At 40.3% G+C, this 22645-nt stretch overlaps 1 protein-coding gene across 3 annotated transcripts in view; it reads right to left on the bottom strand.

The window, feature by feature from the left end:
* Nucleotides 1–22645, bottom strand: part of pik3r2 (phosphoinositide-3-kinase, regulatory subunit 2 (beta)) — a 37622-nt gene that overhangs the window by 9641 nt on the left and 5336 nt on the right. Inside the window, exons 1-4 of one of the 3 annotated variants that reach the window (XM_054767716.1) lie at nucleotides 21886–22011; nucleotides 21233–21287; nucleotides 19496–20336; nucleotides 572–664 (exon numbers count right to left, since the gene is read on the bottom strand). In XM_054767716.1, the coding sequence (XP_054623691.1) occupies nucleotides 572–664; nucleotides 19496–19814 (412 nt within the window). In that variant the 5' untranslated portion in view covers nucleotides 19815–20336; nucleotides 21233–21287; nucleotides 21886–22011. Of the gene's footprint in view, nucleotides 1–571; nucleotides 665–19495; nucleotides 20337–21232; nucleotides 21288–21885; nucleotides 22028–22645 lie in introns of those variants that run through there. The other 2 variants (XM_054767717.1, XM_054767715.1) reach the window with 2 other exon arrangements.

Below are 22645 nucleotides of genomic sequence, written 5' to 3'. Positions count from 1 at the left end.
GTGGTGCATGTGGCTGTCTGTGTTCTTTTGCAAAACTGCATCTTAGAATGTCATAAATGTTAAACATGGATTTTAAGATAAAGCAATTAAACTGAGTAGAATGCATTTGAATATCTTGGTCATTGTAGCAATTCAATTTGATAGTGTTTTTTTTAGTTTATAGCTAAACACAAGTACAGTATCACTACATAGCAATAAAGTTTAAATAAACATTTTATTGTCTGCAAACCAGTTCACTACAATGGGTAAACTGTGTAATAAGTGCAACAGGAAGTGGTTCAGTTGTCTCAGCACATACAACTTTGATGTAGAAGGCCTGCCTTTGATTTTTTAATACATGTAACTAATCAACAAAGGAGGCAATGTCACTCTGCACATGCAATTCCACGCATGTATGCCTCCCTGACTGGATCCACTTGTCTGTATGTCCACACTTGTGCAAACGCTGGCATGAGGGCAAGAGGCAGATGGCGTGAGGGAGACAGTCGCACATAGATGGAAAGACAGCGAGGCGGACATAGAGCCAGACGACAGACGATTCAGTTGGCTGACACGAATATATAGGACCTACCTCTCTGCTCTATGGCTTGGATCAGGCTGACGAGGGCTGCGGGAGCCGTTTCTGGTGGTGTGAACTGCTCACTCAGGTCCGGCACTGAAGCAGCTGAAACAACAATACAGAGCACTGTGTTACACTTTGACCACAGGGCCTGCAGAGAGCCGCAGGGGTGCTGGGAGATTGACAGCAGCACGGCTAACTGGGAGCATTTAGAAACTGAGCAAAGAGTATACAATGTTAAAGGATACACGACTATGCAAAGGTCAGCATTTAAAAAGTAATTTTAGCCTCCAATTCACAAGAAGCGCAGCTGTCTAACTAAACTTTACCATCACTTTTTCCAGCCTTCATTGATAGAACTACTGGATTTTTCAACTTTATTTGCATTGTACCTTTCAAAATTGCACATCTTAAACCCCAGGTCCCTGCTCAAAAATGAGATGCCTAAAATGGAGAGTATTTCAGCATCTTGGTATCAAAATAAAGCTAACACTAATGGGACTTCAGCAAAAGCATAAGGCAAAGAAAAAATAAAATAAAATACATGATATTTTGCTAGGATAATATTGTGGACACACAATAAATTAACAGAAATGGGACATTATTTCAATTCATTATTCGGGGCAACACAGACAGTGCCCCGCCAGGCTCAGCAGGTGGCGGTGCAGTAATTCAAAATGCTAAACTTATTCTGTAAAATAAAACTCAAGAAGCACAGTGGAAGGGCGGGGCGTGGCTATAGCAAGTGACCATTTTCTTATTGGTCTTTAGGGGTCTACAAATTCTGCCTAGCAACAAGTGTGCCATGGCCAGGAAAAAGAATAACAGGAATACATGTTATTGCCTGCCAGTGAGTTGAACATATTATTGTTATTCATTTTAAATTTGTTTTGAATATTTCAGTATAATTACACCATATCCAGTAAGAGAGTAAAAACTGCTTTTGTTTTTGGTGCATACTTTTCAACACTTCTTAGACTAAATCACACATCGTTTCGGTCCGAGTGAAGGATAATGCAAGAAAGTGAAAGGGGAGGAAAAAAAAAAAGAGCGATCCCATTTCCTTCATCCCCCCATCCCCTTTTCTTTTCTCCTGTTGAGCTTTCTCTCCTCCCCTCCACTCTGTCCTGCTCGCTGCTTCGCCTTAGCTCTTTGCGTGAGTGGAGCACAATAAAGGATTTAATCAAAACTCCTGAACAAGCAAAAGCCCTGTGGCAGTACGCCAGGCACAGCTCAGCCAGGACATGCAGGCACGCAGCGCCTCCTATTCGGTCCCGGGGCAAAGCTGTGTGCTGGTGCTGGTAGAGGTTGGGGCAAACGAGGGGTGAGGGGTGGGGTGGGGGTAACTCTGGGAGCAGGGCGGGCTGGGTCTGACCGGGGCTTGGCAGTAGGCTTCTGCTCCTGTTAAGTCGCTGCTGATTATTAATTTGGGGAGTTCAGACAAGAAACGCTGTGTCAGCACATTCCATTCTCGCTCTCTTTCTCTAGTACTTGTTCTCACTTTCCCTGGAAGTCTCTCTTTCTGTCCTTTGCTCCTGCATTCCTTCTCCCGCTTCTCTCCAGGACTCCCTTTTTCATTTTACTGCCTTTTGTTCTCCTAACTTTTTAGCCAACTTCTCTTTTTTCCATTTCCTTCTCTCCCCGTTTCCATGCCTGCCAGTTAAACATGAAAACTTTGCCAGCGCACACAGACAAACCTCCACCTCTTCTTTATCCCTGTCGGCCATCTGGACGGGTAGGCCCCTTCCCCCTCTTCTTTCACACCAGTATCACACACTTGGGTGTACTTGTGCAGTTCTCACATCTCAGATTGCTACAAACTACATTACAAATTATAATACTTTTATATAACAATCAGAAACATGTGAGAGTGTTGACAGACAAGTCATAATGGCCAAAAAGATGGAGGGCACAGTCACAGCATATCATAGTGTCAGAGTAATTGGATGAACACACTATTGCAATCACCACTGGCGGAATTTGGACCGGCATAAATAGATTTAGCTCTACCTGTTCACCCTTGCTCATAAACACATTATAAGGGAACTGTCTGTGAATGTAGCTTGTTGTTACAACCCCGTACAGTAGGTGGAGGTATGCATCGTAACTCCGCGTCTGAACACACCCCATGCACCCATGGTCTGCCAGAGAATAACAAGACGTAGCAGGAGAGATCAGTGTTGCCAAAATGACTTTGTCACTATATTTAGCAAGTATTCCATCCCGTCTAGTGTATACACTCCCTTTCAAAAAACTTTTTCTGGTGTTATTGGGAGCCTCTGAGATGAAAGAAGTTATTGCAGCTCTGTCTTGTTTGTGACAAAAAAAGTAAACGACAAACAAAAACTACAGAAGAAAGTTCATTTGTACTTCTAAACATACTATTTTATAGGGATGCTCCGACTGATTGGCGAGAGATCACACCGTTTTACGTAAAATGTGATAAATGCCTTTCAAAGCCGATCACAAAAAACGATCGCCGTGCGGTGGCAAATCCTACATGTCAGCTGTGTCACGTAGGGTTGCCCACAAAATGACACGTCTCATGTTGATACAGGCTATGCCAATCGATGCCAGCTTGATTGATCACGCACTCAGTTGGACTATTCTTGCATCTTTGCTACACTCTTTGCCGAGCTGTCACTGGCTCTACTTTGCATTGGCGGCAGCTAGCTAGCTAGAGCAGTTAGCTTTTGGTCTTCAGACTCCAAATGTGACTTTCTACCGCTGTGACATTTTGGTTTAAAAAAAAAACAAAAAAAAAAAAACAAGCAATGCAGTTAGTTCAGAGTCCGTTTTTGTCCCACGGGGAAGCCACAAATCGATATCACATTCATGGGGTATTTACTAACTTTTTCAAGTGTCACTGGACAACTTTACTTTCTTGCTGTCATTATACTAATTATGTCTTGTCCTCAAAACACTATTTGTGTGTGGTTGTTTAATGAACATAAGCACATAGTATGTCCAGCTTTGTGATGGTGACGCTATGACAGGGGTCTCCTATCTCACCAGCTGATTTTGAGTAGCTCACAAGGGCTCAAAGAATATTTGCCTCAACTCTTAGTAGTGTTTTTTATTACAGTGTTCCCTCTTTTATCGTGGGGGATAGGTTCCCAAAATAGCCCGCAATAAGTGAAATCCGAGAAGTAGCCAACGTGGTAAAATCCCTCATCATACACTTTATACACTTTTCTCAGACAGGCATTAACAGTTTATCACATTTCTCTCGTGTTTAAACACTCAAAGTTCAAATTTCGTTTGAATTGTAATGATCAATTTACGAGATTGGACACAAGAAATTAAGTGACTCACGCGTATTTCACGCCTCTGATCGTGTAGCGTTTTTGTATCCTTGTTAAAACATATTCCTCCTCGTCCTCCATGAACCGAAGATTCATTTACAGTATTCCAGGCGCCCTACAACCACATAAGTTCTGCTTTCATTCAGCATGTATGATTGCTAGCAGCTGACGATCATACAACGGTAAACAGGCCGTCCTGCCCGAAGGAGATTGATTGACAATGGTCTACAGCCAATCAGAACGCAGGACACAATGGGCAGGTTCTCCCTTAGCCAATCAGGACTGTTGTGGCTTTATATCTACTGAGATGAACTGGACACGTCTGGACAAGTATGTCTTCAACTCTCATATGAGTATACACCACCCTCTACTGGTAGCAGTAGTAAATACAATAACATACACATGCAGCGGAGCACTGACAGATTACTCTAATACACCACAAGAAGGCAGAACGCAATGCGCTTTCATATGCTGTAAAAAAAAAATGCAAAATTGCACTTTAAAAAAGCACTTTAAAAAATCCGCGAAAGAGCGAATCCGCAAACCGCGATGGAACATTGTATAACTGTTGAAATCAGACTTTATGCCTTTATATAATGACAAATGAGCATAAAGACGATGGTCACACTGTTTGAGTGGAGATCTGCTTGGTAATTATAGTAGTGTACTATTTAAATGTTACCAGTCATAAAGCTCTAATAGTCATGAAAGTTGGAGACCCCTGCAACCTGAACACTGAATTTATTCTGTTAATTTTGTCATCTTGAGCTAAAAAATAATTATTGAACAGTTAATTTCCCATGCATTCGTACTACTCCAAAACGTGCATCAAATTAAATTCAGGTTTGTGTCAAATAGAACCAAAATTATTTTACACAAATGAAGGCAAAAAAAAACAACAATCCGCCCAAATGTTTATTTTTTTTTAATAATTACCTATTTGCCAGGACCAAGGCGCCCCTGACCAACACCACTCAACATAAATAAATTGAAAAATGTACAATTATTCCATGTGATCGGTATCGGCCAATCTCACTCATGGATGATTGGTATCAGAATCGGCAGCATAAAACTCTGATCGGAGCATCCCTACTATTTTTGTTTCGCTTTTCATGTTTTTTACTCACTTTTGGTCTCTCCCAGTCTTCGACAGCGTCCATTAGAATTAGAAGCACATACATCAATGATTTTAAAAGGTAATAGCTTATCCATCCTATAAAAAAACTGCAGATTTTGCTCCTCAATTGAGGTATTTGAACAAGGCTGCAGCTATTTTGCATACTTACACTGAACAGAAGATGTACTTACTGCTCAGGGGTTGTTCAAAAATTCATTAATAACTGACCGCTGTTTCGTGGTTGACTATGGCTCACTATTAGTCAAACAATATTGAAAGACAAGTCATATGTAGTATTCTGGTCACCAGGCGTCAGTATTGTTATACTGATGAGACATTATCTTACATTACATTACCTTCACACTGCATGTAGTCAGCCATGACATGTCCGACATGATAGTGCAAAAAAAAAGTTATCCTTCCATTCCGTGTGGAAGTGGTAAGTTTTTGCCGTCTTACTCGGTCCTTCTTTCTCACTCCATTTAAAACCTTTCTTAAGTTTAGAATAAATAAATTCGAGGCTAACTAGATGGCCGTCGCTCGTGTCTCTGCAGTAATCCTGTAGCCTGAGCATCAGCAATGGGGGTGTAAACAAAGAATAATAGGAGTGTAAAGGTGACTATAGGGGTGTTATTTCATGTCTACAGGGCTCTAATAATGGTAAAACATTTATTTAGAAAGTCATAAATAAGTTATCTATGCTCTCATTGATTAATCGTACTTTGCAGAAATTCACTTATCACGGTCGGGTCTGGAAGCAATTAACCTCTGTAACGAGGGATGTCTATAGCTGTTCTGAGCTTAAACAAGCACACTGATATGATGTCTGCACAAGAAGCAAGAACATAAATATAGGAAGAACCTCCAGGGCAAGTCAACGCACATTTTACATTTTATTATAAATATATATATTTTTTTACCACTTCCACTTCATAAGCTTCTGTCGTTTGTGTCTTCTGAATGCAGAACACCAATGACCTGAGCCATTTAACTGTGGCTAGATGTTGAGGAGATTGGGCTAAATGTAAACAGAGATTATCATGGGGTCTTTGTGCAGCAAAAATGTTAACGTTGTGAAAAGCACTTAAAAGGTTTTGACGTCAAACTTTGGCGTCGCTCCTGGCGTCCCAGTGTTATAATTCACACAGCTGCTGAAAGTCCATGTCATGCAAACAAAGGTTGGATTTAGGACAACCGATCAATGCTGCCATTTGTCTTAGGCAAAAGCACTCCACAAACTTATATTCTCAGCAAACAGCAACAGTTTGGACCAAAATCCAGTCTTTATGGTGCTCATTCCTTTGCCTCAGAATAAATATACACTAGACTGTCATAAAATACAGATGCAGCAAAATGCAGAACTTATTATTACTTGTCGAGCCAGGCTGGATGCAATAAAGCAGGCAAATGGAAGGATTGAGTGAATGATTTACCATATTATGCTCTTGAGGAGGAAACATTCACCTTTAACATGCAAAACAAACTTTATTTCACAGCTATAAAAGGGCAAACCCTTCCATACAGAGGCTATTTTCTTCATTCAACCCTTTCCTGGCATCTTGTCAGGGTTGAGGGAAGGCAGACAATTGCCACCAGTATCTTAATAAAGTGTACAGCAGTAGATGTTACGTGGCATTCCGCTGAAAAAGCGATTCCCTGGTATATGTGATGCTTTACAAATCAACATTATACATTTTACAAGGAAGTAAGGTTTCTTGATACATTTTAATAAGCAAAACTTGAGTTAACAAGTCTCCTAACACTAACAGAGATAAAGTCTTGAGTGACATCTGCTTTCTACAGAGATGCAAAGTGAATGTTGCAGATCCTGTCTTTGTGTGTTTGCTTGCTCCGGCAGCAGACAAGGGAAAAGTAGACAGGATGAAATGAAGCTACGTGAGGCTAAATATTTGTTCTGTATCTTCTCCATCAGTACGCTTACGTAACACAAAAGTACTTGTAGCTGGCTCGGCTGCATTCTCCGTCCTAGAGTTCAGCGGCAGGACCAAAGCATCTCCAAGTGCAGAGAAGACAGCTACAAAAGGCTTACAAAATGTCATCAAATCTTCTGTGGTCATTTATTTGTAATAGGTGTGTACATAATATTTCTATATATGTGGTACAACGATTTCTGTATTATCACAGTGTTTCCCACAAGTCTAGAGGGTGGCTGTATGGACAGGTAAAACGGAGATTTGGGTTTGTATCATAAAAAAATGCATGCCATTATCCAAACCTTATTTGAAAAAAGAACATGAAGTTATTGACTTGGGGGTGTTGGTTCCATTTTAGGCAGAGGTGGACGTGCGGTCGATTAAAAAAATATATACCTGTACAGTTGTCCCTCGTCACTTCACGCTTTGAATTTTGTGGTTTCCCTCACGTTTTTTCAAGCATATTAATGAATAAATCATGCTGTTTTGTGGTTGAATACAGCCTATAATTAGTTCTTTTTTATTTTTTATTCAAGCAAATGTTCAATTTTTTGCTTAAATGAAGCATTTTCATGCATAAAAATGCCCAAATGAACTAAAATACAAATATAAAAGACGGATTTTAAGATGTTGATGCAATGTATTCTTCACTGGTCACTAGGTGTCAACTCTGAACCCCCACGTCACATCCTGCCCGTCCCTCGCTCAGGTCCCCAAGGGGAACACACTTATTGTATTACACACGAGTGTAATACACATGAGTCTTATTTATGTCTTAAAAGGCTTATTTACTCATATTATACCTACTATATGGGGTAATACGAGTGTAAAGGTGACTATAGGGGTGTTAGTTCAGGTCTAGAGGGCTCTAATAATGTTAAAACCCGCATTTACATGGCGGTAAACAGGTTTTCTATAGTCAATGAAAATATTCTTTTTATAAATAAGGAATCCTACTTCACAGAAATTCACTTATCACAGTTAGGTCTGGAAGCAATGAACTGCAATTAACAGGGGATTACTGTTATGTCTGTACTGTCCTTTCAAAGATAATGTACACAATTTGGTGTATGTAATATTCATATAAGGTGAAGAGAGGACACTTTCCATCAGGTTACAAACCCAATCCATCTTTTCATAAACTAGTTTTATTTCTAGTTTCTCCTCTACATCTGTCCCATTTCATCACAAGTCTTTCAATGTCCAAAAAGCACCATGAGGTTCAACGTGAGAAAGACATGCTGGTCACTCCAAACATGTGTTTCTGGTGTTCGGTGGTGACAAGACCAGTTGGTGTCTGGCTCACGAATGCTGTGTAACAGTCTGTAATGCTGCCGGTCAAGTTTCATGGCTGCATGTCTTTGCTGCACCCCGACTAAACAGACACGCAAATGTTTCATGACCGGGCAAGACCGTCCATTCCTCTGTCACGACACGCTTTGACGCCGCACGTGTTCAAGTCAGCCTCGACGACCAAGTCAAACACACAGACGATCGACAAGCCTAGATCTGGTTTCACAGGCCTCCTGGTGCTACTTTGCAAATATGTGTAATAAAACATGTACGAGAAAAGTAACCAATATGTAATCTGCATTAACTTGACGAAAAATGTTGTTACTTCTCCCACCATGTCAATAATATTAGAAAGAGAAATTTGATCATATCAGCTTAGAGGTACAGTATCAGCTTAGTAATGTGTTATAACTAAGTCATGTTGAAAAAGCTGTTAAAGGTGTTCAAAAATTAAGTTGAAATGTTTTTATGTGACAAAATAACACTATGACCAGCAGGGCAGTCGCTATGCATGTTTACTGAGTAGTGTTCAACCATTTCAGAACAGAACTCCAAGAATGCTCGCTTCTACCATAGCCTCTGTGTCAGTCAAAATGCTCTAAAACAGGGGTGTCCAAACTTTTTCCAGCGAGGGCCACATAATGAAAAATGAAAGGATGTAAGGGCCACTTTGATATTTTGTAAACCAACACATTGAGATATGCTAAGAAGCTATATGTAGCTCAAGAAAAAACTATATTTCACCTTTGTAATATATCTGTAATATAGGTGAAAAGCTACTAAAAATTACGTTTTTTTTTCTATAATAATACGAGTTTATTGTTGTAAAATTGGCACTTCTGTTCTTCATTCGAATATGACTAATATTTTGACTTCATTCCTGTAAAATTAGAGCTGTTTTTTCCATTTCTACTGATTTTTAAAATTTTCCAACTATTTTATTTCAGCTTTCCTCTTGTAATTTTTTTGCAATTATAACTTAAAAAATAATAACGTATTTTTCTTTATTTCAACATTGTTACTAAAATGATATTTTTCCTCATTTTACAAGTTTACCGCCTCCATCACTGTTTGGTACGGTAACTGTACAACATGTGATAGGAAGGCACTCCAGCGGGTGATCAAGACCTCACAGAACATTGTTGGGGCAGCCCTCCCCTCACTGCAAGACATTTCTAAAACTAGAGTCCTACGCAGAACACACAACCTCATCAAGGACAGCACACATCCACAACACTCATTATTCACACTCCTACCGTCAGGCAGACGCTACAGGAGTTTGAAGTCCAGGACCACAAGGCTGGCAAACAGCTTTTACCCACAGGCCATCAGGCTTCTCAACGACGCACTCGCACACGCCGCACGCAACACACGCACACACTCATAACACTTTATTTATTTATATCTGTATTAATGTCTCTTCTGTTGTTGTTGCTTAAATTATTGGTATATATGTTTATGTGTTTATGTTTCTTATGTTCTTATTCTTTCTTGTGTTTTCTTTCTTTTCTTGGGAGAATGAACAGAATAAGATTTTCATTGCATGGTATAACTGCTGTTTTACCATGCACATGACAATAAAACTCTCTTGAATCTCTTGAATCTTGAAGTTTATTCTCACAAAACTGCAACTTGTTTAAAATTAGAAATCAATTTTTTCCTCTTAATATTTTGACTTTACTCCGGTAAAATTTCTGCTGTTGATTTTTTTTGTATAATTTTCCAAATATTTCAACTTCTTTTCTCCTGATATTTTGACTTTATTCCCATCTTATACATTTTCCCCCAACCTAAGTATCCAAAAATTGCAACTTTATTTATTGCTTTTGACTTAAAAAAAATATGTCTTTAATATTTCAACATCATGCTACCAAAATGACATTTTTCCTCATACTATTACTTTCTTCTTGAGAAATTATGACTTTTTTTCCTTGCTAGATTACAACTCTTCTCTTAATATTTTGACTTTTGATTGATTTTTCAATTTTTGCTGCTGTTGTTTTTTTTTTTTTTTTAAAGCTTCCTTGTTAGATTACATTTTTAGACTGTACGGTGGGCCAATAAAATCACAGCCGTGGGCCGTACTTTGGACACCCCTGCTCTAAAACAAGAGCACATCAACTAAGTAAGATGTAGAACTGGCCCTGTGATTGCCTGGCAACCAGTCCAGGTTGGTAGTCAGTCGGCTGGGATCGCTTCACTCTGACCTTGAATAGGCCAAGAAGTAAACAATGGATGGATACATACGGATAAAATACATACGAATAAAAGTCAGGCATACATGCAATTGTGGATACAATGTCTGCAGTTTCATCCACAAAAATTTTAATCTCACTTAGTCGGTTTAATGAGCACAGTTGAAGTGCATTGGCTTTGGCATGGAAAGAAGAAACATCCTGGCCTCATAACGTCCCTTCCCTCTTGCCAACAATAAGCATCTAAACAAAATGTGCCTTTTCAGCCCATGCTGGTAGAGTCATTAATGTTGAAGTCATAACATAACAGGGTCATGCTGAAATTATTTTCATTTACCTCTCTGGCAGTGAAAAAAATAAATAAAATAAAAGCGCTCAAGGAAAATAACATTTGCTCTAGCTCTGCAAACTAAAACATGAAAAATGTTCAGGAATGAATGTTGTGGCCTTGGTTTTCACCATTGCCCTCACCTCCTTCCCTTTTCAGCTCGTCTGCATCTTTCCCCATTCTCTACTGTCTCAGCCCACTCTCCCACCCCCTTCATGGTTCTTTGAAAGTGTTTTCCTAGTAGCGTGGGGGGTGGGAGGGGTGGGACGGGTGGGACGAAAGCCTCTTCTTTCTGAGAAATGGCCTCGCTTACATGGTTTATGGCGGCCCAGAGACAGTATCAGACGTGTATGTGAATCTGGGAGAGAGGAGGGAGGGTGGGAGGCAGGGAAGGCTGGACGAGGAGAAGGGAGGAGTTTGCAAACATGCCAGGCCATGGCTCATCTTAGCAGGCAGTTAAAGTGAGGCCAGGGAAAGAGTGGTTCAAAATATATATACTAAAGATATAATATAAAAATATTTTTTGCTATTGGTGGGGCTAAAATGTCATTTCATTTCCATGTTGGCCAAAAAGTGAACTTTTTTGAGTTTTAGTTGCAAATGCCACATGCTTCAAAATAATAAGTATATTAAATTACTATGTTAATTAATTAAGGGCTCCAAATTTAAAGAAAAAAAAACATTTTGTATGCACTTGTCTATAAGCCGCAGGTGAACACAAAGTTACATGGGATATTTACTCAGAAATACACGCTAAAAACCTTGCAAAGCTACCTGCACTTCATGTCCCGAGCGTCACTCGTTACTTCTGGCGATGAGACATGAGACGCTTTTTTTCATCAGAGTTTAACCCCTGATGACCTCAGATGCAGTCTTCCTCTGAGTTGAAGACTGCAAATGGGCACTTAAAAAAAAAAAAAAAAGCTAACTCTGGTCTGTAAAAAGAACTGTTTAGAATGTATGAATGTTAGAGCAAATTCACCTCATTGGACCACACCACAAATTGATCTATAACCATGTCAAATGATTAATCCCACCCTCAAAGTATTTTGCATGCCCATTTTTTTACAATTTTATCTTTTATTGGATGGGATTTTATTGGGTCTTTTATTGGATTAGGGGCCTGACTCACAGAGATTTGTTACAAAAGCCAAACAATATTGTTGGTCATGCTGTGTAATAAAAAAAGTAAATTCAGGAATACTTTGGTTGCATTATTTTTAATGCTTTGAAGAGCTATTTTAACATATTCAATTCAACAAATTCATGTTTGTAAGAAAAGTTTATTACCGGATCGGATCGGAAGCCAAAAAAATGTGGATCGGGACATCCCTAATGATTACCTTTACTTTTTTGCGAATTTTCAACCATGACATTGCCAAACCCTTTCAATTTTTCATCACCAAGTCTTCAAACTCAAATATTTCCAATTAATTCAGCAGGTATGGACATAATAATCGATTAGTCAATGTGAGGAAGTGAGTTTACCCTGGAAAGGGAACTAAAACACTGGCAGGTTAATATCTTTGCAATCATTCAACAGTGTATATTTTCTAGACTGAAAATCAATAGATTGTGTTCATATTGACATTACTGTATACTGCATTTCTCAACACCTACTACTAAGCTTTAGTCACCGTATTTTCTTTTATGTACATTTAATATATGAAGAGGTCTCTGGTCTTTCCATCTGCTTGCATTGTTTTCCTTTTGTTACACAAAGTACAAATGTAAAGAAAAAAATACTCTGTTGAAAACACCAACGGCATCTTAAATCTAATCATATTTATATCATATACATATCCTGATACCAGTTATTAGAATGACTCTAGTGTACTCTATTCATGCACAATACCGCCACCTTCTCTCTTCCCTTCCCACCAGCCCTCTTGCCCAAGGTTTCACTTGGTGCTACTGTCTCACCAAATCACACACACTTTAACGCCTGCTGCCCAACTGGTTTGTCTCAGTGTCTGTCAAAGCACCAGGAAACTGTTGCACGCCCCCCCCCCCCAAACTGCTCCACCTGCCTTTACGGGTGAAAGTAAATCCTGTGCTTACCTCTCCTGAAATTCAAAGGAGCACTGCAAATATTTGAGATATGCATTACAAATGTTGTAAGCTGTATTATTAAGGCTTTTTTTCACAAAAAAAAACAGATAATTTCATTTTAAAAGCATGCATTTGAATGGGAGCCACTGTACTTTTCAGTGCGCAATGAATGGCCAATTGGCTCAAGCGGAGGTAAAGCAGAGTTCACAGCCTACGTGCTCGGCGCCGAACTGTGGCCATCTGTCAGAAAAGCAGGGCGAATTACAGTGAAAAACAGCTTTTGACTGAGGAGGAATTTAGGGTTTTGCACAGGGACATTTCTCCTGTTACTCTGCCAAACCACAATAATAAAGTAATCGTCTCAAGGTATCTTTTAGTCATACTGAAATGTGGTCATGTTTAGTTTTTAGTTAGTTTTTGTCTTCTACACTACATTTAGTGAGCTGAAATCCAGAAGGTGTTGCCAAGGTGTAAAGCTTCTCTGGAATTAATGAACTCTTTATAGTCCCAGAGGAAATATCTATTAGCCTGTATTATAATGAAATGGTAATCAGGTTTGAACGTGCAATACAGACACTCTAAAAGAGAATTACATCAAGCGTATATGAACAGACATTAATTAAGATACATTAATACCATCAACAACGCTCTTTTCACAATAGAAATTTGTTCTCAAAGGAATCTGTTTACATTGTGCTCAGATTCTGGGTTTAAATTTGTCCTAAATCCTAAGTTCTAAATAAAAAAAACAAGTGTGCAGAAGAATTAAATGTAGCTATGCACTGAAGCAGAAAATAGAAACTGTTTCGCCGATGTACGCAAATGTTTTACTGAAAAAAATGTGAAATGTAGATACATTCTTATATGTCTATTTTTATCAAGAATTCGATGAATTGCGCTTTTATTGCGAAGCGCTTTTGATATGTATTGAATCACCTTGTGTATGCGTGTGTGTGAGAGAGAGAGAGAGAGAGAGAGAGGAAGAGGACAGTGTAAAAAAGTCTCACTTGGGGTTCCACATTTGTTTTCACCAGTTCACAAAACAATTTGTCATAACTGTAGCCTTATCTATCATCTTCATTTCAAATAGTTTACAACTAAATACAGTTAACACGTGGCATTTGACAAAGAACAATCAAAACAAAACAAACACAGGGAAGGTAAATGTAGAGAAGGGATCCATGCAGAATTTCTGCAAGGCCTGCACCAGCATACCACACGTTTTATTTATAGGAGTGAGGAGAGGTGTGAAAAAGATGGAGCGTGACATTGTTTTCCCAAGAATCTTGAAATAATAACTTATTACCAATACCACGCGGCCTGTCACGATAATTGATAGATCAATTAACCGCCCGATAAACAAAAATTAACTTGATAATTTTGCAGACCTCGGTATAAATAGACATGTGCATACGTGTTTGTTTTCCTCCTCTCTCTCTTCCAAACAGGCTGGATGACATGAGGGTTTACTGCGTGCATTTGTCTCAACACTTGGTCCTACAGTGGAATGAACGGAGTGAGTGAACCCTCCTGTCAGTCATTCAGTCTCTTTGTCTCAGTGGGTGGAGGCGGGGAACTGGAGAGTGCACACCCCAAGTGGTGCAGGTGAGGAGTAAAGCGGCATCTGCACTTGCACGCAATGCGTGTCATTTATGTATTTATGGCACGCCTGAAAAGCGTGAAGACTAGTTTGCGCATTGTTTGTGTTCTGTTTATGTATAAATTACGCACTTGGAACGCAATTCATGACCAAAAATGCGGCGCATTGGCACAAACTGACTACGCACCAGCACAACTTATTTACACCTTGTCAGGTAGTGTTTACGCCTAGTGGGGTGTGGGTATGCATTGTCACCACCATTTCCCACATCCGTGAAACAGTCCTGGCATTAATTGGTCCCGCTGTGTCCCATTGTGTCCCGAGTGATGCCACACAACAACGGGCATCACCCCTATTGCTTCATTAATTTGTGTTCCTGTTAAGGAATAATACCCAATGTTCATTATTCGTTGAAATGCAATTTTGTTTACAAAGACTTGATACTCCATTTTTATTATTGTTTTTAATGTTTGTGGTTTTTGTTGGAGTGTTTTTTTCTTCACAGAGATCTATTTTTTTCTTGTTTTTGGTTGTGATTGAGATTTATTTTTAAATGCAATTTCGAAAATTGTTATTGAGACAGACCTAAATACAATAAATACGTACCTTGAGTAAAACAGTCTTCTGAAAAATGGCACAAAAGTATGATTAATATGAGAGATATTGGCGTTCTTACTGATATCCGATATACTGTTTGTGCCCAACACCTCATTTCCGAAATCATTATCACCCGACACCAATATAGGCAGCAGCTCTTCCTTCAAACAAATGTCAGGTAACATCTCATGTAATGAGCGAACACATTATGTCTCTTTTACTGTGATGCCACTGTTTGTGTAAAATAAGACAAATTCTGCAATATGCAAGGTAAATTTTAAAGAACGTGCCATATTTCAAACATTTTGACTCAGCAAAAGTCATTAGAAAACCATGACCAATTGCCAAGTAAAATAATATGATTTCCTACTATCAACAAGTCAAACTGATTATTCTTTTTAATACATTCACAAATAAGAATCCAAATAAATAATTCTGGCAGTTATACCATGTCGACAGCTGCACATTTCTATGTGGCACAAACACCCGTAACAAAGTATGAAACTACTACAATCAGTGAAATTATGAACTGAGTTCATTCCACACTGCTCTGCTGGTCCGAGTGATTCTTCCTGAGGTGTGATATTACATTAGAAGTATTAAAAGGAAGACACTTTACTCCTCCCCCCCCAACCCCCCCCCCCCCCCCCCTCTTGTATAACCAGTGCTTTACAGTCATTGCAAATTGCACATTTACGTTCCAAAGGCAAAATTTGGAAATACTTCCAGACCGCAAACATACTGAGCGAGCAAGCTCTGCACTGTTTGATGATGTCATCACCCACGCACCGGTATCCCTATCTGCAGAAAAACCAACACCAATATGATGCGATATCTCACTTTTATGCCAATATTGACATCTCTAATTAAAACATACGCCCTGAGATGTACAAAAAAAAAACACTATATGTCTTAACAGAGTGTATAGGCACTAAAAGGAACCATGAAACCAATGTTTGTGTAGATGGGACGAATGGAACAGCAGGGCGGCTCTATTGTAGACGCTGACGCAGTATAGTGTAGTGTAATGTTAATGAGTCGCAGGCTGGGCTGGCATCACACAGACATTGTTAAGTTCATGGTAAACAAACATAGCTGGTGATGATCGTTTTTAAAAGCAGAAGCAGAGCCACACAAGTTCTGGCTGAATTAGTCTTAGATAAATCCTAAAAGAGGAACATGGGATATAAGTCAGAAGTGTGCGTGTAGAATAATCTGGTAAGATTCCAGCTTTGTTAAAGTGTGTTAGTATTAGGGATCAGCAAAGGACTAAACTTCTAAATGGAGAAACTACTTTAAAGTGTTCCCGTGCTACATCGCGCCCTCACTCTGTCGTGGAAATAATGAATCAATAAATGATCGCTGTTTTGTGGTTGAATACGGCCTATTATTAGTAAAAAAAAAAAAAAATGCACATTTAAGCAAATTGTACTTATTCTTAACCTAAATTAAGCATTTTCAAGCACAAAAATGGCTAACTCAACTAACTAAATGAACTAAAATACAAATACAAGGCAGAAGAAGCATTCTACTGTAATTGTGAACGTAGTATTCTACATTGGCCACTCGGTATTGGTGTTTGGTGAGACAAGGACCAGAGGTGATCGCCACAAAAGGCATTTATTGCACGTTTAAATTATCTCACAACAGGCACAATAATAATAATAATAATAATAATAATAACATCCATGCATCCGTATTCTATGCCGCTTAATCGTCATTAGGGTCACGGGGGTATGCTGGAGCCTATCCGAGCTGACCTTGGGTGGGAGCACAAGTCGCCAGCCAATCGCAGGGCACATACAGACAAACAACCATTCACACTCACATTCATATCTACGAACAATTTAGAGTCGGCAAATAACCTAACATGCATATTTTTGGAATGTGGGAGGAAGCTGGAGTACCCGGTGAAAAACCCACGCACGCATGGGGAGAACATGCATACTCCACACAGAGATGTCCAACGGAGATTCAAAATAATAATAACATAATACAGTGTTCCCTTGTTTATCACTGGGATAGGTTCCCAAAGTAGCCTGCAATAAGTGAAATCCGCGAAGTAGCCAACTTTATTTGTTTACAATTATGTTTTAAGGCTGTAAAATCCCTCACATTACATTTTATACACTTTTCTCAGAAAGGTAAAAACTTTTTTTCCCATTTTAAACACCTTGAAAGTTCAAATTTCGTTTGAATTCTAATGATCAACAGACAACATTGGACACAATAAGTTATTAAGTGACTCACCATATTCACTGCTCTGACTGTGCTTTGGCCTGACGCCGTTCGGCTGTCACGTTTTTATATCCTTGTTAAAACATATTGTTCCCGCCGTCGTCGTCCTCCTTATTCTACTCCTTGAACCGAAGATTCATTTCGTCGGTTTAGCTTCTTCTTCTTCTTCTATTGTTTATTGGTGGTTAGCAAGCAGCTCATGCAGTTTGCATTTTGCTAGCGACAGCACGAAGGAGATCGATTGCGCCAAAAGTTAGAACCACATAAACCATCTTGAACCTTGAGAAGCTCAGGGTGTGGTCGCCTGCGGGCGCCCAGAGTCAGGACTAAACACGGTGAGGCTGCGTTTCAGTTCTATGATGCCAAAATCTGGAACAATCTTCAAGTAGATGTGCGACAATCCTCAACTTTGGCAATGTTCAACTCCAAACTGAAAACATTTCTATTCAACTGTGCATATGACAACTGAAAGTATTTTATTTGCACTCTTCAGTCTTAATCTTTTCTGTTTTATGGAATCATTTATGGAACTTTATGTAATGATTTTAGAACGATTTTATGTTTTTATGGAATGATTTTATGAAGTGATTTTACCCTTCTTTTTTGTAAAGCACTTTGAATTACCTTGTGTATGAATTGTGCTCCATAAATAAACTTGCCTTGCCTTGCCTTGCCTTGCCTTTCAATGGTCTACGGCCAATCAGGATGCAGAACACAATGAGCGGGTTCTCACTTAGCCAATAAGGACTGTTGTGGCTCTATATTTGGCTGGCTATTGTCTGCCACAAATCACCAAATATTGTCTGACATACAACAGAGCACCGATAGATCGCGCTAATACACCACAAGGACGCTCATTTGCTGTTAAATGTGCTGTTAAAAAAATATTCGAAGTTGCACTTAAAAATACAGCAAAACCGCGATGTAGCGAGGGAACACTGTAATCATAATAACAACATGGGCTACTGGGGCCATAACCCACGGCAAGCTAAAACTCAACTCTGAACCTCCAACATCACTTATTCTCCTTAACACATCTGCCCGGCCACCACTAAGGTCCGCTAGGGAACAAAATTTACTGTGACACACACAAGCAGTCTCAAATGGCTTATTTACGTGTCTACTATACAGTATTGGATAATAGGAGCGTAAAGCCATTTAAAGCCGCTGTTACATTGCACTGATATAGTCACTGCAGCAAGTACACTGTCCGGAAAAAAAACAAGGAAATGCTAACGTGCGAGTCTATTTATCTTACAGTAATATATCTTATTTTCCCTGATTATATCTACTATACTGGGTAGTGTAAATGTAAAAGTGACTGACTATATGGGTGTTATTTCATGTCTAGAGGCCTCTACTAATGTTAAAACCCATATTTAGAAAACCGTAAACAGGTTTTCTATGCCAGTACGAAAATATTCCATTCATTAATACTGGATCCTATATCGCGAAAATTCACTTAATCCCGATTAATCCCGAAACGAGGGATGACTTTATCTAATATTTTCTAAACTGTTTTAAAGGAATGGAAGAACCTCTCTCTCTAAATGTTCTGAACTACTGTTTCATTGCCAGTGCTGCGTTGGGCAAAATAATTCTGCTGAGGGGACATCTTTGTGGATGTATCTCAAATTGCCATAGCTGTCACACTGGAGTTCTTTACATGGTAATCTAGTTGAGACGGAATCGACAGTGCTTCAGCTCGTTGCAGTGAAGGATTGCGCTGTATGTGCCCTCAATGGTTATAAGTGTTTCCATACATGGACACAATTCTTAATCAAAAATACGGTATATATTAGTATGTCCATTTGTATGGAGTACACCCTCTGACAACCAATAACAGATGAGTGTTAATAATACTGACTAACTTTAATTACTGTAAGTAAACCAGCGAAAGTAAACCGTTGCATGATTGCATAAACCTCAAATCACAAAAGAATAAGGGAGGGTTATGGTTCCGAGTGGTGGTAGTAATTAATATTGGTTGTAGATCATTGCACATTTGATGCTTGATTTAAAAAAAAAATAATTAGCAATCTACTTTAACATGTTGGTAGGTTTTATAATGTCTTTCAATTCAAATGTATTTTTTTTTAACAGACTATATAATTGTTGTAAAATAATTGTAATGAAAACAAAATACTTTCTCTCATTTTTTTATCTGCGATAGAAACATGGCATGAGCACATTGTCAATTTTTATTTGTGTTTTAAAAACTGTAGACGACGCTTAGAAAACTTACAGGATAAAAAAAAACACTGCGAGTGTCCTTACCTTGACAAGTCTCTGGTCTAGGAGCAGCAGGGAGAGGTCGCTGAGACCTGGGTTGACTGGACGGGAGAGCCATCTTGACAGGGCCCACATATTCAACATACGTTCCAGGGAAGTCGCCTCTCTGCTTGGAGCGCTCGTTGTACCCGAGGAGCCAGCCGAGGCATTCAGGCTTCTCCGCACATCCCTCGTGGTAGTTCTCCATGGACAGGAGCGAGGCCTTGCTCACGATCAGGAGGTCCCCCGGCTGCAGCTCCAGGTCTTCTTCCTGGTCCTTGGTGAATGTGTAGAGGGCACGGTACTGGAAACCTTCCGTTGCCATTTTGCTTGAGAAGAGCAATTCAAAATGGCCGCCGATAGAGGGTTATATGGTGCAGGCCAAGTGCGCCTGCAGTAACTGGGCTTTTGCAGGCCGAGAAACCAGAAAGGTTTACGAGTCACTAAAGATGATGTTGTCGGGTGGTTGTGGGGGAGTGAGGGGATGACGGAGTCACCCGAAGCTGAGAAGCATTTTCACAAGTCTGACCTTCGGACTGTTATTTCAGACCTGACCGGTGTTGGTGAAGTGGTGCACTTTCCTCAGCTTGATACCCCGGTTGAGCCAGATGATGGAGCAGAGGGAGAGCGTAGGCAACATGCTCTTTCAAGCGGCGAAGACCTGCTGGCTGGATGCTATTGGAGCAGCCTGGTTTAAAATTTGCCAGTGGAGGGCCGTGCGTTGCCGGCTCCCTGCGGTCGAAAGAAGTGGTCTAAATCAGGAGTACCAGTGGCAGAGTGGGAAGGTCTTTAATCCTCTTCGGTTCTGTAAAGCTCCCACATGTTCTGGACAGGGATTATGACCAACCTGCAGGACATTAAAACCCCAAAAAGAGAAAAATTTGAAAAGTGATCCAAAAATGATATTTACATAAGCTGCTAGCACAGAATGCAGCAGGCTGGTGTTAAATAATGGATAAATATAGCAGTGCACACAGTATTTAGGTGAAACGAAGCTTAAATCAGTGCATGAAAATGGCGAACAGTGGCCGCTCCGTGCATTTGTGTAGTCTTCGGTAGGGACAGCGATCGGATGATGCTGCTGCGTCACAACCGACAGCAGACTGAGTCCCTGGACAGGAGCCTCCATTCCCTCCATGCCACATTCACACACTCACAGCTTTAACTGATGCATCCAAATTTTCTCAGGAACATGAACTTCCACTGTGAAATCAACATCTCTGCAAATGATTACGCGTTCCAACTAAAATGTTTTCGCAGAACAAGAATGCAAAAGAAAACCGGACCTGCACTCGGGCTGGGGGTTGGGGTGAACTAGAATTTTCTGAAACATGCAGAAGCCTTCGGAACAATTTGCTTTCTGCAGGAGAGAAAAAGAAGGCAGCACTGTGCTGCCTCCGAAATATTTCTGGCTTCATTCTGTCAAAAGAGCTAACTCACTCTATGGCAAAATGACAGATAGGGAACGGACAGTCAAGTGAAGCAAAAGCCAGACACATAAAACACCACATAAGAGCAAAAAGGCACCAAATTAAGGTATCACCAGTGCATGCAGCAAAAAAGGACATATTACAACGCACAAAATAAAAAAGCGCAAGGCCAAGTACAGAAGTACAGAATATGAACGGCATAGCCGCTTCAAAAGGCTATATTTTGATTTAACACATCAGTATATAAAATCCGTTATTGGCAACATTTCAATCGAACTCTAGAGGCAAAATATGTGAAAATCCTTTTCCATACCATCTCAAAGGAGAGCAGGCCCAAACGTCCCAAAGTTACATTCTGGAAATGGCAACTATAGTGAGGGAAGAGATGGCGAGTGAGGAAGAGGAGAAGAGATTAGGGTTTGCAGATTAAGAACAACATCTGCAGTCTGTAGACCAGCCAAGGACAATGGTCACGTTAACGGTGATGCAGGTAGAGACCCAAGCCACGACAGCCTGAAAAAGTGCATGCAAGTTTTGGTGTTCTGTGGCAGGAGTTACAAGCTATTTAGGGCGATGTTAAAAAAAAAAAAAAACGCCCCAAACCAAATAACCATAGGCCTGGTTTGCAAGGCCCGACGTTGTGCAATCATTTAAGAAACATTAGCTGAATGCTTGCTGTTTTGAGTGATGCACTGCACACTCTAAAATAAAAGTAGGTGAGCGCAAGGTAAAAAAAACAAAAAAAACAACAACAAAAAAACACCACCACCTCAACGCACTGATTAGGTTTGAATAGCGAGAGGCATGCTTTGGAACCGTAGTCCACATGATAGTGTGGTCCCTTCACGACAAAGCCAAACTGCAAATCGTTCGGATTGTTAACATGATTTTTCCTATTTCAAAAACAAAAAAAGAGCGATCGAAGAGTTCTCGTGTTAAGAGGATGCAGCTGAGTGCAACACTCACCCCACTTTTGGTTGAGAGAGAAGCCGGACAGACTCAGCCAGACTCTCCGTTCCAACATCCTTCCCAGTCGAGAAGCAAGAGGTGCCAGGCTAGACACGTGGCACTGGCATACCCAACCACAGCCCGCAATCCTCACACCACCATAACCCCCCCCCCTTAGCCCTACCCCCTCCCTTCTCCCTCCACCTGCTCTACACCCCCCTCCCCAAAACACCCACAGTCCTGCCTCTGACTGACACCCCCCTCCCCATCCTCACTCAGCAAAAAAGTCCCATGGTTTACCCAGTTGCTATGTCTTGTTTGTTTATAGTCCAAGGGCTCTGGCGGGAAATAAGTTGAAGAAAAAGACGAAGAAAAATCGCCGTGCAGGGCGCGTCCTCGTGCACTAATCCTTTTTTGACCACTTGGTTCCAGCGCGCGAAAAGTGGTGCAAGTCATACAAGGTGAAAGAAGAGTCGTCCGAGTCATGCTGGGATAGTGCTGAAGCAGCTTGCTGTGCAAACCGGCAGCTGGCGAGCTCAGCATCACGAGATCCATCCCTCTTTTCTCGACAACTTTCTATTCAGTCAGAGAGCAAAAAGAAAGCAGGGAAAAGACAGCAGCACTTTGCTGTCAGCAGACTCCAAACGGCTGAGGGAGACCACAGGAAAATAATTAATGAATAGGCAGCAAGTAACTCACTGTTGCTAGAGCGAGGGAAAGCTCTCCCTGCGACGTGATTGGCTGCTGCCCTGACCATGTGCTACCCAGTCACCAGAGA

The sequence above is a fragment of the Dunckerocampus dactyliophorus genome, chromosome 2 (assembly GCF_027744805.1).
Source record: "Dunckerocampus dactyliophorus isolate RoL2022-P2 chromosome 2, RoL_Ddac_1.1, whole genome shotgun sequence".
Classification (NCBI taxonomy): Eukaryota; Metazoa; Chordata; class Actinopteri; order Syngnathiformes; family Syngnathidae; genus Dunckerocampus; species Dunckerocampus dactyliophorus.
The sequence above is the reverse complement of the archived record's forward strand: the minus strand, read 5'-3'. Positions and strand labels throughout refer to the sequence as shown.